The sequence below is a fragment of the Oncorhynchus clarkii genome, chromosome 23, assembly GCF_045791955.1.
Source record: "Oncorhynchus clarkii lewisi isolate Uvic-CL-2024 chromosome 23, UVic_Ocla_1.0, whole genome shotgun sequence".
Lineage (NCBI taxonomy): Eukaryota > Metazoa > Chordata > Actinopteri > Salmoniformes > Salmonidae > Oncorhynchus > Oncorhynchus clarkii.
In genome coordinates, this window is record NC_092169.1 from 41,838,651 (window position 1) to 41,854,465 (window position 15,815).

The 15,815-nt window shown below is 41.9% G+C and overlaps 1 protein-coding gene across 1 annotated transcript in view; it reads left to right on the plus strand.

Moving 5' to 3' along the window:
• Positions 1-2,345: 2,345 nt before the first annotated feature.
• The window catches only part of LOC139381293 (sodium- and chloride-dependent GABA transporter 2-like), a 39,290-nt gene continuing 25,820 nt past the window's right edge, over positions 2,346-15,815 (plus strand). Inside the window, exons 1-5 of the mRNA XM_071124750.1 lie at positions 2,346-2,532; positions 6,520-6,654; positions 8,220-8,360; positions 14,211-14,301; positions 14,530-14,662. Coding sequence (XP_070980851.1) covers positions 2,346-2,532; positions 6,520-6,654; positions 8,220-8,360; positions 14,211-14,301; positions 14,530-14,662 — 687 coding nt within the window. The remainder of the gene's footprint in view (positions 2,533-6,519; positions 6,655-8,219; positions 8,361-14,210; positions 14,302-14,529; positions 14,663-15,815) is intronic.

Below are 15,815 nucleotides of genomic sequence, written 5' to 3' on the forward strand. Positions count from 1 at the left end.
AATGGACCAAAATTCCCCCAACTTATTGTGGGAAGCTTGTGAAAGGCTACCTAATAGGTTTTAACCAAGTTAAACAATTTAAAGGCAATTCTACCAAATACTCATTGAGTGTTTGTAAGCTTCTGACCCAATGGTGATGAAAGAAATAAAAGCTGAAATAATTCATTCTCTTTACTATTATTCTGACATTTCACATTCTTAAAGTAAAGTGGTGATCCTAACTGACCTAAGACCTAATCGGCTTCCTATATCGCAACAAAGCATCCTTCACTCATGCTGCCAAACATACCCTCGTAAAACTGACCATCCTGCCGATCCTCGACTTCGGTGATGTCATCTATAAAATATCCTCCAACACTCTACTCAACAAACTGGATGCAGTCTATCACAGTGCCAACCGTTTTGTCACCAAAGCCCCATACACTACCCACCATTGCGACCTGTACGCTCTCTCGTTGGTTGGCCCTCGCTTCATACTCGTCGCCAAACCCACTGGCTACAGGTTATCTACAAGTCTCTGCTAGGTAAAGCCCCGCCTTATCTTAGCTCACTGGTCACCATAGCAGCACCCACTCGTAGCACGCACTCCAGCAGGTATATCTCACTGGTCACCCCCAAAGCCAATTCCTCCTTTGGTCATCTTTCTTCCAGTTCTCTGCTGCCCATGACTGGAACGAATTGCAAAAATCTCTGAAGCTGGAGACTCACATCTCCCTCACTAGTTTTAAGCACCAGCTGTCAGAGCAGTTTACAGATCACTGCACCTGTACTTAGCCTATCTGTAAACAGCCCATCTACCTCTCTCATCCCCATACTGGTATTTATTTATTTTGCTCCTTTGCACCCCAGTATCTAAATGCACATTCATCTTCTGCCGATCTACCATTTCAGTGTTTAATTGCTATATTGTAATTACTTCGCCACCATGGCCTATTTATTTCCTTAACTTACCTCATTTGCACACACTGTATATAGACTTTTTTTTTCTACTGTATTATTGACTGTATGTTTCTTTTACTCCATGTGTAACTCTGTGTTGTTGTATGTGTCGAATTGCTACGCTTTATCTTGACCAGGTCGCAGTTGCAAATGAGAACTTGTTCTCAACTAGCCTACCTGGTTAAATAAAGGTGAAATAATAATAATAAGAATAATAATAATATTTTTTTTAAAGACAGGGAATTTTTACTAGGATTAAATGTTGGGAATTGTGAACTGAGTTTAAATCTTTTTGGCTAAGGTGTATCTAAACGTCTGACTTCAACTGTATGTGATGTAAGTGGAAGGGTGTGAAATTATGTTGTTGAGCTGTCATTACAGTTGTCTTCAAACTCATCTGATCTGAACAAGGTCTTTTATAATACTCTTTTGTAATGCTGTTAAAATTGTTTTATATCACCAGCCAATGAATCAATTATTTCCATCTTTGTAAATATTGTGGGGTGACTATACCAAAAGTTGATTATCATCACTGCCAATCTAGCATTTTAACCTTTTATAAAATGTTGCTTTACCCTGTAAGCAGTCCATGCTTTGGTTTTGTTCACCCGTAATTTAGGTGAAATATCCATATAAGTGGTCCTGTGGGCTCCATGTACAGTATGATGATACACAGAGAACTAACGACGTCAGTACATGGGACGTTGTGATGTCTGGGGAAAGGTAGCACTGCCACCACTCCCGCTTTCCGTTTTTTACTGTAACAATAAATATACTTATTTCCTTTGTCATCCAAGAGCTGCTGAACATCATCTCTATATGGAAGGACTTGTTGTACAATAGTAGGATACGCCCAATGTTCTGTTCTCCTAGTGTGGCTGCCCAAGGCTAAGATATAATGTAAGCACCCTCTTCTCAATATGAGGCTTACTGCGGTCCGGTTGCGCCGGGGTCCGGTCTTCTCAGAGGAGTCGGGTTGTTTGGAAATGCAGCCCAAAGCGGATTGTAAACTCTATCTCAGACTAAATACCGTCATGAGACCGATAGTCGACAAGTACCGTAAGGGAAAGTTGAAAATAACTTTGAAGAGAGAGTTCAAGAGCCCACACGGGTGTTAACACCATTTAGATATAATGTGCCTTTCTCAAGGGCACAACGGCAGTATGAATTATATTGGATGCTGAAGCCGGTAACCCTCTGGCTGACAGATTTTAGAGCAGGCAGCTCAGAGGTTGGAAACGTTCCGCCTCTCTGACCTCGAGGCTACCACCACCCCATCTTGACAGTGCTGATATCCATAAAAGCTTCAACAGGAGCAGTCCATTGCACCAACAACTGATCTCCAGGCAGGAACTCAACAGACTCTACACGCAGCTCTTGGCTCCGGACCCTCTCTTACTGGCAGGATGGCAGCTCCTCTCTCCGTTGGCAGACACGAGCTTCTCCCAGGATCCGTGCATTACACCCAACAGAGGGTCAAGGAGCGTGGCCAGTGGGATAGTAAAATGGAGTTCATTCTAACTGTGGCTGGTGCTATTATTGGACTTGGAAATATATGGAGGTTTCCATATCTTTGTTACAAGAATGGTGGGGGTGAGTCAACAAAGTCTCCTTTTTGCTTGTTGGTGAAATATGTGCATACATGTGTGTACCTCTGAGGCTGCGTTTACACAGGCATCCCAATTATCATCATTATTTTCACTAATTGGTCTTTTGACCAATCAGATCAGCTCTTAAAAAGATCTGATGTGAAAAGATCTTGTGTGATTGGACAAAATACCAATTAGTGGGGGGAAAAAAATCTGAATTGTGCCTGTGTAGACGAAGCCGTAGAAGCGTTTTCTGTTTATGATGGAGGAGTTTGAACTCTTTTCAGTACGGTCCCTTTTAAAGTTATTTAGAACATCCTAAATCTTCTTTAGGACTTCCAAAATATATTTATGGGTCAGTTTAATACTGGAACCCTTGCACGATTTACAGTTTCTCAAATAAGTTGAATTTGCTTGATTTACAACTGCACAGGACCAATCAAACTAATCTCAACTGAAATTGAGATGTTTCAATTCAAATGGGAAAGAAAGGTTTCCCAAAAGCATCTTAATAAGGCTAAGTTCATCGTTAGAACCTTCGTAGAAGCATCTAACGTTGCACTTAAAAACACTCAAAATCTAAATGCCTGCCTCAGACCACTTGTAGAACAGCCATTGTTGTAAAGTTTTTAAGTAAAAAAAACTTTAAAGTACTACTTTCAAGGATCTGTACATTACTATTTATATTTTTGACAACTTTTACTTTACTACACTCCTAAAGAAAATAATATACTTTTCATTACATGAATTCCCTGACACCCAAAAATACTGGTTATATTTTGGACAGGACAGGAACATGGTCCATTCAAGCACTTATCAAGAGAACATAATTGGTCATCCCTATCACTTATGATCTGGCAGGCTCACTAAACACACGTTTTGTTTGTAAATTATGTCTGAGTGTTGGAGTGTGACCCTGGCTCTCCATACATTTTAAATGCAAGAAAAGGGTGCCGTCTGGATTGCTCAAAATAAAGAATTTGAATACTTAAGTATATTTTAGCAATTGCATTTACTTTTGATACTTATGTATATTTAAAAAATCAAAAACTTTTAGACTTTTACTCAAGCGATTGTAACGATATACACAGAGTCGGGAAGCAAATTCAGGGAGTTGAATACATTTAATAAATGAATGAACAAAACAAGAAGCGCAGACACAGATACAGAGACAATGACGACTGGGGAAGAAACCAAAGGGAGTGACATAAAGGGCAGGTAATCAAGGAGGTGATGGTGTCCAGGTGAGTGTCATTAGGTGCAAATGCTGTAACGCTGGTGACCGGTGTACACCATGAACGAGCAACCTGATGACCTAGAGGCCAGAGAGGGGGCACACGTGACTGGTATTTTACTGGGAGACTGTCACTTTTACTTTAGTCATTTTCTATTAAAGTATATTTACATTTACTCAAATATGACAATTAGGTACTTTTTTCCACCACTGAGAACAGCTAAGTACGTGATTAGGTAAATGTATACACAGAAGATCTCCGCTAAACATTGTGTATCATTCTCTATTTGACCGGCAATGACTTCAGAACAAAGTTGACTACAAATACAACATTGCAAATGTCTTTGATTACAAGCAAGTGACGTATAAAAAGATGCTGCAAATGAAGACCGAGATGCCTACATTCAAATATAAACAGTAGGCTACAGGCCCATTTCAATCATATTGACATACATTTCATGTTCAATCAATTGAGTTGTATTTGCTTCATGTAGGCTTCCATGACGTGAAGCCCATTGTGCGCAATGATGAATAAGCCTCCTTAATATTTGCAGCCTTAGGTGGTCAAAAATCACTAGAAGCTGATCCCTCTTCAGAATTGTGAAATAATTTATAATGTTAAGGAAAGTTTTAAAATGGAGAAAGCTGACCCAAGAGCAGCGCTCCCTTTTTTTCGATCCTATCAGTATCGACACTTGCATTGCATTGCATTGCATTGAATTCTACGTTGGACAGAAAGGAGCGTTTGGATGAGGAAAGTAAATATGGCTATGTTCTGTGAACTACTCCTACCTTTTCACAACACAACTGATTGGCTCAAACGCATTAAGAAGGACAGAAGTTCCACACATTAACTTTTAACAAGGCACCTGTTAATTGAAAAGCATTCCAGGTGACTACCTCATGAAGATGGTTGAGAGAATGCCAAGAGTGATCAAAGCTGTAATCAAGGCAAAGGGTGGCTACTTTTAAGAATCTCAAATATATTATTTCATTTGTTTAACACTTTTTTAGTTACTACGCGATTCCATATGTGTCATTTCATAGTTTTGATGTCTTCACTTTTATTCTACAATGTAGAAAATAGTAAAAATATAGAAAATCCCTGGAACGAGTAGGTGTGTCCAAACATTTGCCTGGTACTGTATGTGGATGATTGATGTTTTTTGAAAGTTACATATCTTGAAAATTTGAATGCTGACATGCAAAACATTTTGGGATTGTGCCAACCTTACGGACCTTACACACTGCCTTCCCGGAACATCTTCCTGCAGACTTGGGAGAAGCTTTGGATCTATCCGCCATTCCCGTGAAGTACCTGGACCTCTGGGAGGTCTTCAACAACGCCCACACTATGTCCCTCCTTTTCTATCGACCTTCCAACTGCACCATTGACCTTCTTCCGGGCACTACATCACCTCGGGGGCGGTTTTACTCCCTGTCGGGTCCGGAGACCAAGTCTATGGAGGAGTACATTGAGGCCTCTCTCGCTGCAGGGAGTGTTTGTCCATCTGCCTCTCCAACCAGCGCAGGGTTATTTTTTTGTGGAGAAGAAGGACAAAACCATGTGCCTGTGTATCAACTACTGGAGCCTTAATGACATCATGGTTAAAAAACGTTACCCTCTACCACTCATCTCCTGGGATTTCAAACCCTACTAAACGTGTTAAAAGCTATGTGTACTTGGTTATGCCATTCGGACCAATGCTGTGTTCCGGGCCCTGGTCAACAATGTGCACTGGGACATGCTTAGCATGTTCGTGTTTATCTACCTCGACGACATCCTTGTCTTTTCCCATTCAGCTCAAGAGCACGCCTGACAGGTCCTTCAGCGTCTCCTGGAGAACCAGCTTTACATTAAAGTGAAGAAATGTGAATTCCATCGCTCCACTATCTCCTTCCTAGAATAAGTAATCGCTGTAGAACATACACAGATGGATCCAGATAAGATGAGAGTGGTAGTGAGTTGGCCTCAACCCACATCCGGAGTGCAGCTGCAACGTTTCCTAACTTGCTAACTTCTACCGCATTCAGAAGGCGTTCTGTACCCTCATTGGGTTGTCAGCCAGCCTGTACTCTGGTTTTCAACCCTAATCTAACGGCCAGTCGACGCAAGCCAATCAGGACCTGTAGACGGCTCTTCAGTACCTCGTCTCCGCCAACCCCACCACCTGAAGCCAGAAACTTGTGTGGAATACGCCTGTAACACCCTTCCCTGCTCGGCCACTGGTCTCTCCACCTTGGAATGTTCCTTGGGATATCAGCCACCGCTCTTCCATGAGCAAGAAGTCAGCATATCCTCTTCCCAGATGTTGGTCCCCCGCTGTCGCCGTACCTGGAAGATAGCCTGGGCTGCTCTTCTGAAGACCACATCCAGGTATCGTAGACAGGCAGATCGCCACCGGACCCCTGCTCCACGCTTGGGCAGAGGGTATGGCTTTCCACTCGGGACCTGCCCATCCGGGTGGAGTCCAGTAAACTTTCCCCACATTTCATCTGTCCTTTACCCATCTCTAAAATCCTTAGCCCCTCTGCTGTTCATTTTATGTTGCCCCGCACACTCCGTGTACATCCCACTTTTCATGTGTCTAGGATTAAACCTCTGTCTCACAGCCCTTTTGTCTCCTGTTTCCTACCTGCCTCTATTGTAGGTCAATTATTTCCAATAAACCTAACCTGTCACACTGGCCCCCAAAAGTCAACATATGGTTAAAGTGAACAGAGGCCTACTTTTTGTGAATCCTGCCTGTTCTGCAGGTGCCTTCTTCATCCCGTATATCCTGTACCTGGTGACCTGTGGCATCCCTCTGTTCATCCTGGAGACGGCTCTTGGACAGTACACCAGCCAGGGGGGCATCACCTGCTGGAGGAAGATCTGCCCGCTGTTTGAAGGTGAGGATTATTGAATTACATAGTGATCTCTGTGTTGAGTATAGATGTACAGCAGGGATGTTCGGTGCCGTTTAAGATGAGGGAGGACAATATTTTTTATGAGCATGTTCTTATTTCTATTACAGCATATTGGATGACTGTCATTCATATTCCATTCACCCAGTTCAATGTAATATCGATAGGTTTAGCCTACTACATGATAGTCAAATTTTAACTATAGCCAGCATGAGGTTGCTTGTGGACTTAAGTGCACTACACATCAGCTGTCTGTGACAAGCAAAACCTTCTTATCATGATGCTAACCGCTACACACAGCCTACATCTTTGTCACGTCATAGTCAACTAGAACTACTAGAACTGATGCATTAGTAAACCCGCTACAATCATGAAGTACAGTCTACAGTCAGAAAGCAGTTTAGCAGTTACACTGGCGGGCCCCTGTCCAATAAATTAATAAAACCAAAAGCTTACCTTGACTTGGAAGAGTTCCAATGTTGGAAAGCCATGGCCAGCTAGGTAACATAGCATCCTTCTCTGTTTGAGTATGCTAAACTAGCTAGCTTCATTCGCTAGCTAAGTGAAAGTGAAAACAATACAATGAAATATCTATCTCTCTCTGTATCTTTCTATCTTGCTTTTCTTTCATTTTTGAATGAATGAATTTGTTTAAAACTGTTCAACTATTGTCTTTCTCTTTCTGTAAGTCAACTACTTACCACATGTTATGCACTGCAGTGCTAGCTGGCTGTAGCTTATGTTTTCATTACTAGATTTGTTCTCTGATCCTTTGGATGGATCAACATGTCAGTTCATGCTGACAGTTTGGAGGACATCCTCTAGAAGTTGTCATAATTACTGTGTAAATCTATGGAAGGGGTTGAGAACCATAAGCCTCTTAGGTTTCATATTGAAGGAAATGTAACAAGAGGAAGATGGAAACTAGCTGTCCTCCAGCTTCACCATGATGCTACCCTACTGAGTGCTGTTGAGTCTACTGTACACGTTCATTACAAAACATTGTGTCAATCAGTTATTTGGTGACATTTTAATATATTTAGTATGATTTTAGCAAAAAATGTGAATTCACTGAGGAGGATGGTCCTCCCCTTCCTCCTCTAAGGAGCCTCCACTGCTGTACAGTTCTGTGCACAAGGGTACATTGTTATTGTGACAAACTCTCTCGCGGAGAGAGCTTTTATCATTGCTTCACACATATCTTATCTATCAGATGTCTTAATGCAGATGTTGTCTAGCCTGGTCTAAACATTATGCTAGCTACATCAGATTGTAAAGTTGTAACATTGGTGAAGTAAAATAAATCACACTGCAATGAAAACTTTCAGTTCTACTCTAAAGGCAGCACTTCACTTTATAAGCCCCAAGGAAGGGTGTTCCTTAACCGTGCTGAGACACATTTATTCATTTCTATATGAGTTCTGCAAAAGAAACAAGTGCTGAGTGACCTTAATGAATATGCAGTAACATAGGGCTCCATTAATTTTCCAAAATATATCCTGTTAGGTTTTATGAGCATGCTGCTATGCTTCTGTTCTTGTCTTCATCAGGATTGGGCTACGCCGCCCAGGTGATCACTATATATGGATGTATGACCTACATTGTGATCCTGGCCTGGGCTTTCCACTACCTGTTTTCATCCTTCACTGTTGACCTGCCATGGGCCAACTGTAATAATGACTGGAACACAGGTATTTACAAATTGGTGACTGAACTGAAACTTTGTGGCAATTTTATCAGTTAGTACATTGGAGGCTAATGGGTTACAATATTCCCTTCAGGAGCTACTACCTCTGTAGCTTAGTTACAGTTGAAGTTGGAGGTTTAGGACACCTTAGCCAAATACATTTAAACTGCGTTTTTCACAATTCCTGACATTTAATCCTAGTAAAAAAATCCCTGTTTTAGGTCCGTTGGGATTAGCACTTTATTTTAAGAATGTAAAATGTCAGAGTAATAGTAGAGAGAATTATTTATTTCAACTTTTATTTCTTTCATCACATTCCCAGTGCGTGAGAAGTTTTCATACACTCAGTTAGCATTTGTTTGACACAAGCTTTTAAACTTGGGTCAAACATTTTGGGTAGCCTTCCACAAGCTTCCCACAATAAATTGGGTGAATTTGGGCCCAGTCCTCCTGACAAAAGCACACGCTTTTTCAGTTGTGCCCACACATTTTCTATTGTATTGAGGTCAGGGCTTTATGATGGCCACTCCAATACCTTGATTTTGTTGTCCTTAAGCCATTTTGCCACATTGGAAGTATGCTTGGGGACATTGTCTATTTGGAAGACCGATTTGCGAAGAAGCTTTAACTTCCTGACTGACGTCTTGTGATGTTGCTTCAATATATTCACATAATTTTCTTCCTCATGAAGCCATTTATTTTGTGAAGTGCACCAGTCCCTCGAGCAGCAAAAAAAAACACAACATGATGCTGCCACCACCGTGCTTCCCGATTGGGATGCTGTTCTTCGGCTTGCAAGCCTCCCCCGTTTTCCTCCAAACATAACGATGGTCAATGTGGTCAAATCATTCTATTTTTGTTTCAACAGACCAGAGGACATTTCTCCAAAAAGTACAATATTTGTCCCCATGTGCAGTTGCAAACCGTAGTCTGGCTTTTTTATGGAGGGTTTGTAGCAGTGTCTTCTTCCTTGCTGAGCGGCCTTTCAGGTTATGTCGATATAGGACTCGTTTTACTGTGGATATAGGTACTTTTGTACCTGTTTCCTCCAGCATCTTCACAAGGTCCTTTGCTGTTGTTCTGGGATTGATTTGCACTTTTCGCACCAAAGTCCGTTCTTCTCTAAGAGACATAAGCGGTTTGACGGCTGTGAGCCTTTTGATGGCTGCGTGGTCCCACGATGTTTATGCTTGCGTTCTATTGTTTGTACAGATGAACGTGGTACCTTCAGGCATTTGGAAATTGCTCCCAAGGATGAACCAGACTTGTGGATGTCTACTTTTTCTTTGAGGTCTTGGCTGATTTCTTTTGATTGTCCCATGATGTCAAGCAAAGAGGCACTGGGTTTGATGTTAGACCTTGAAATACATCCACAGGTACACCTCCAATTGACTCAAATTATGCCAATTAGCTACTCAGATGCTTCTAAAGCCATGACGTCATTTCCTGGAATTTTCCAAGCTGTTTAAAGGCACAGTCACAGTCAAATTTCTGACCCACTGGAATTGTGATATAGTGAATTTTAAATGAAATAATCTGCCTTGTTGGAAAAAATGCTTGTCATGCACAAAGTAGATGTCCTAACCGACTTGACAAAACTATAGTTAGTTAACAAGAAATTTGAGTGGTTGAAAATCGAGTTTTATTGACTCCAACCTAAGTGTATGTAAACGTCCGACTACAACTTTATGTTACAAAGCACAGTGCTGATAATAAATAACATCCACCACTGCAATTCAAAGACAGAAATGTCTAGGGGAGATCATGAGCAGTCAGTGTGTTAGCGCAAGGCTCTTCTGACGGTCTGGAAAAGACTGAATTATGAGAATAGTATCGGAGCTGGCCATTGCAGGCTGTCACAGCCTTGTCTCACACAGTTCAGATAAAACTAAGTACATTCAAATGTATTCTCTTTTTGAAAAGTAGACAAGCGTTAAACATAGTGTTGTACATTTAACTCGTGTACATTTTGCTTTTGAGTCAATTACTTGGAGAGGATTAAGATAGTATGTTGCAAATCCACTTGAAGCTGTCAATCTGAGTAATATAATTAAACAATCCCCATTTAAATCATTCAGTTTAAGTTAGTTATATGTTTTTTGTTTGTTGCATTGGCTGTGTCTCAATCCACCAGATCCAGCTGTCAGCCTTCCGCATTTGTCTATTTTTTATTTTTTTTGTGATGCAAGGAAACCACCACTAAAGGACACCATTGAGAAGAAGATAATTGCATGGGCCAAGAAACACGAGCTATGGACATTAGACCGTTCGAAATCTGTCCTTTGCTCTTATGAGTCAAAATGTGAGATATTTGGTTCAAACCGCCGTGTCTTTGTGAGACGCAGTGTAGGTGAACGGATTACCTCTGCATGTGTTGTTCCCACCACGAAGCATGGAGGAGGAGGTGTGATGGTGTTGGGGTGCTTTTCTGGTGACACTGGCAGTGATTTATTTAGAATTCAAGGCACAATTCAGCATGGCTACCACATCAGTCTGCAGCGATACGCCATCCCATCTGGTTTGCGCGTAGTGGGACTATCATCTTTTTTTCAGCAGGACAATGACCCAACACACCTCCAGGGTGTGTAAGGGCTATTTGACCAAGAAAGAGAGTGATGGGGTGCTGCATCAGATGACCTGGCCTCCACAATCACCCAACCTCATATATTTTTATTTGTTTAACACTTTTTGGTTACTACATGATTCCATATATGTTATGTCATAGTTTTGATGTCTACACTATTATTCTACAATTTAGAGAAAAGTACAAATAAAGAAACATCCTTGCATTAGTAGGTGTTATAAAACTTTTGACTGGTTGTGTGTGTGTGTGTGTGTGTGTGTGTGTGTGTGTGTGTGTGTGTGTGTGTGTGTGTGTGTGTGTGTGTGTGTGTGTGTGTGTGTGTGTGTGTGTGTGTGTGTGGGTGTGTGTGTGGGTGTATATACAGTGCCTTGCGAAAGTATTCGGCCCCCTTGAACTTTGCGACCTTTTGCCACATTTCAGGCTAATACTTTGTAGCGCCACCTTTTGCTGCGATTACAGCTGTAAGTCGCTTAGGGTATGTCTCTATCAGTTTTGCACATCAAGAGACTGACATTTTTTCCCATTCCTCCTTGCAAAACAGCTCGAGCTCAGTGAGGTTGGATGGAGAGCATTTGTGAACAGCAGTTTTCAGCTCGTTCCACAGATTCTCGATTGGATTCAGGTCTGGACTTTGACTTGGCCATTCTAACACCTGGATATGTAGAGGTCTGTCATTTGTATCATAGGTACACTTCAACAGTGAGAGAGGGAATCTAAAACAAAAATCCAGAAAATCTAATTATATGTGATTTTATATTATATAACATTTTTCCAAACATGAAAATGTTCCCAGTTCAATCATTTCACGTGCATCTCTTTATGTGGATGGCCGAGCTTGTCTCTTTTTAAGTGGATGGCGGAGCTCGCCTCTTTATGTGGATGGCGGAGCTCGCCTCTTTATGTGGATGGCTGAGCTCGTCTCTTTATATGGATGGCGGAGCTCTTTATGTGGATGGCTGAGCTCGTCTCTTTATATGGATGGCGGAGCTCTTTATGTGGATGGCTGAGCTCGTCTCTTTATATGGATGGCGGAGCTTGTCTCTTTTTAAGTGGATGGCGGAGCTCGCCTCTTTATGTGGATGGCGGATCTCGCCTCTTTATGTGGATGGCTGATCTCGCCTCTTTATGTGGATGGCTGAGCTCGTCTCTTTATATGGATGGCGGAGCTCTTTATGTGGATGGCGGAGCTCTTTATGTGGATGGCTGAGCTCGTCTCTTTATATGGATGGCGGAGCTCTTTATGTGGATGGCCGAGCTCTTTATGTGGATGGCTGAGCTCGTCTCTTTATGTGGATGGCCGAGTTTGTTTGTTTATTTATTTGGATGGCTGAGCTCGTCTCCTTATGTGGATGGTTGATCTCACCTCTTTATGTGGATGGCTGAGCTCGTCTCTTTATGTGGATGGCGGAGCTCTTTATGTGGATGGCCGAGCTCTTTATGTGGATGGCTGAGCTCGTCTCTTTATGTGGATGGCCGAGTTTGTTTGTTTGTTTGTTTATTTATTTGGATGGCTGAGCTCGTCTCCTCATGTGGATGGCTGATATCGCCTCTTTATGTGGATGGCTGATCTCGCCTCTTTATGTGGATGGCTGATCTCGCCTCTTTATGTGGATGGCTGATCTCATCTCTTTATGTGGATGGCTGATCTCATCTCCTTATGTGGATGGCTGATCTCGCCTCTTTATGTGGATGGCTGAGCTCGTCTCTTTATGTGGATGGCGGAGCTCTTTATGTGGATGGCCGAGCTCTTTATGTGGATGGCCGAGCTCTTTATGTGGATGGCTGAGCTCGTCTCTTTATGTGGATGGCCGAGCTCGTCTCTTTATGTGGATGGCTGAGCTAGTCTCTTTATGTGGAAGGCCGTGCTCTTTATGTGGATGGCTGAGCTCGTCTCTTTATGTGGATGGCCGAGTTTGTTTGTTTGTTTGTTTGTTTGTTTGTTTATTTATTTGGATGGCTGAGCTCGTCTCCTTATGTGGATGGCTGATCTTGCCTCTTTATGTGGATGGCCGAGCTCGTCTCTTTATGTGGATGGCCGAGCTCGTCTCTTTATGTGGATGGCCGAGCTCGTCTCTTTATGTGGATGGCCGAGCTCGTCTCTTTATGTGGATGGCCGAGCTCGTCTCTTTATGTGGATGGCCGAGCTCGTCTCTTCATGTGGATGGCCGAGCTCGTCTCTTCATGTGGATGGCCGAGCTCGTCCTTTTGCGTAGATGGCTGAGCTCGTGCAGATGTTTCTCTCACACCCTCCCTCGACCTCTAAAAACTTTTCTTTGGGCACGCGCATTTGCTTCACACATCTGCCAATCAATGGTGGTCAGAAGTTTTGACACTGACCAATCAGAAGATTGTTGAGGCGTGAGGTCAGCATATAAACACCCGGACTCATGCGTCAAAGTGCTCAGGGTTGATGTGAGGAGAGATTTTTAATGATTGCAAAGACTTGGCCACTACGTTTTTGATTGACAGTGCATACAGTATGTTAGTTAGTTTAAATAATTAGCTAAATCAAGGGCGAGGGGATGTGAGAGAAACATCTGCAGGAGCTCAGCCATCCACACAGACATGCATGCAATTATTGACTAGGACCAGTTTCATGCTGTGAAAATCTTTACAACATGACGTCACAATCACAACTATTGGGAACTATTTCACGCTGGGAAGATTATTACATGACACGTGGCCGGGTATTGGGTGGAGGCCGAGATTAAATATGTCCGTAAACACTCCAGCCAGCTGGTCTGCGCATGCTCTGAGGACACATCTAGGGATGCCGTCTGGGCCAGCAGCCATGGGAGGGTTAACACGCTTAAAAGTCTTATTCACATCGGCCGCGGAGAAGGAGAGCTCACAGTCCTCTAGAGTGACCTATGTTGTCATCAAAGCGAGCGAAGAAGGTGCTTAGCTTGTCCGGGAGTAAGATGTCGGTGTACGCAACTTGGCTGGCTTTCCTTTTATAATTGCCTGGAGTCCATGACACATACAGTGTATTTATGAATATGTTATTCAAGGCCAAAATCAATATTTTATCAAATAACTTTAAAATATATGTTTTCATACCTACAGGGGTCATACAGTTTAAAATCAAATATCTAAATGATCCATGGTATGACCATCTTAAAAACAATTCCATATGTTAGCTTAGTAGAACCCCCCTTTTTTTTTTTACCTGCTTCAACTCAACTTCCATATATTTCAGATCCTTGCCTCACATTTGGTACCAAACTGTCAACTTTTAAATTGCTACAAATAGACTTTGATGTATTTCAGATGCTTGTGTCACATTTGGTACCAATAATGTAACCAGCAATTGGACTGTTCCTCTCCTGAATACGTCATCTTCAGTTGTAGAGTTTTGGCAGTAAGTAATTCTATAATAATGCTGTGTTTTTAACCATGACATCTTTCATGATTATATTCTTGCCTCAAATTAATCAGATAGTCTTATTTTATTTTTTAAAGGGTACTGTAACAATGTTGAAATAATTAGTGCATACAATAAATTACAATAGGCTACAATATATTTATATTAGATACATTTTATTTTGGTGACGAAATGTTTTGCAGTGTCTACCTTTTCTCCTCACAGGCGGCGAGTGCTGCGGATATCAGATGGAATAGAATCACTTGGAGGCATTAGATGGGAGCTGGCCCTGTGCCTTCTGCTGTCCTGGGCCATCTGCTACTTCTGTATCTGGAAAGGAGTGAGGTCTACAGGAAAGGTGAGACTGAACACATGCATCGTTCCAATCTCAATCAATCTTTAAATCAAAGGTAAAAAAGAAAAGAAAATCAACAACAACAAAAAACAGAGGTGTAATATTTGCTGTAGCTCTACCCTACTTGGTGAGATGTATGGATCCATAGTTGGTTGCAGGTCAGAGTTATTCATCATGAATCTTTTCCTGGACGCAGCTCTGCAGAGTGGACACTAGCTAGCACAGCCACAAGTCATCAAATTTTAAACCAAACCTAACCCAACCTTAAGCCTAACCTTAACCACACTGCTAACCCTAACCTTAAATTAATGAACTTGTTCAATATAGAAAATATTTGACTTTGCAGCTGGCTTATCTAAGGGGAAATCACTCAGTTCTCCCTTCAGGACTAGACTCACGAAAATAAACATCAACCTGATAGTTGGTAATAGTTGCTAGTTGGTATGGTAATACTTGCTAGATGGTGTTAAGGACATTTTTACTTTGAGCATCTTGTCTTTGGTGTCGTAAACAGTCCTTGGCTCCTGCCTGTGCCCGGTAAATACACCTCCTCATGGGTCATGACCTCCTCCTTAAGACTATTTGTCAGAATGCCCAGAAGATGTTCTTTTAAGTTAAGACATGAGACGGTGCCAGACACTTGCCAGAACCAACCCTATGAACTGTGCCTATGTAACATGTCCAGTATAACCAGTAACCATAACCATAACCAGTATATAAGGGAACTAACCTGGACTGCCCCGTGAGAGCTCCTGGCTGATGTTCACTATGGTGCATCAAGTTTGTTGGAACCTCTCCAGCATGCTGACAATAAACAATGATTAACTTAAGATTGACTTTGAGTGTCCCTGTGTAAGCATTTCCACAACATTGGTATCGTAATAGTACTACTTGGTATGGTAATATATGCTAGTTGGTATGGTAATACTTCCTAGTTGGTACGGTAATACCTGCTAGTTGGTATGGTAATACATGCTAGTTGCTATGGTAATACATGCTATTTGGTATACCTGCTAGTTGGAACAATAATAACTGCTAGTTGGTACGGTAATACCTGCTAGTTGGTACAGTAATAGCTGCTAGTTGGTACGGTAATACCTGCTAGTTGGTACAATAATAACTGCTAGTTGGTACGGTAATACCTGCTAGTTGGTAC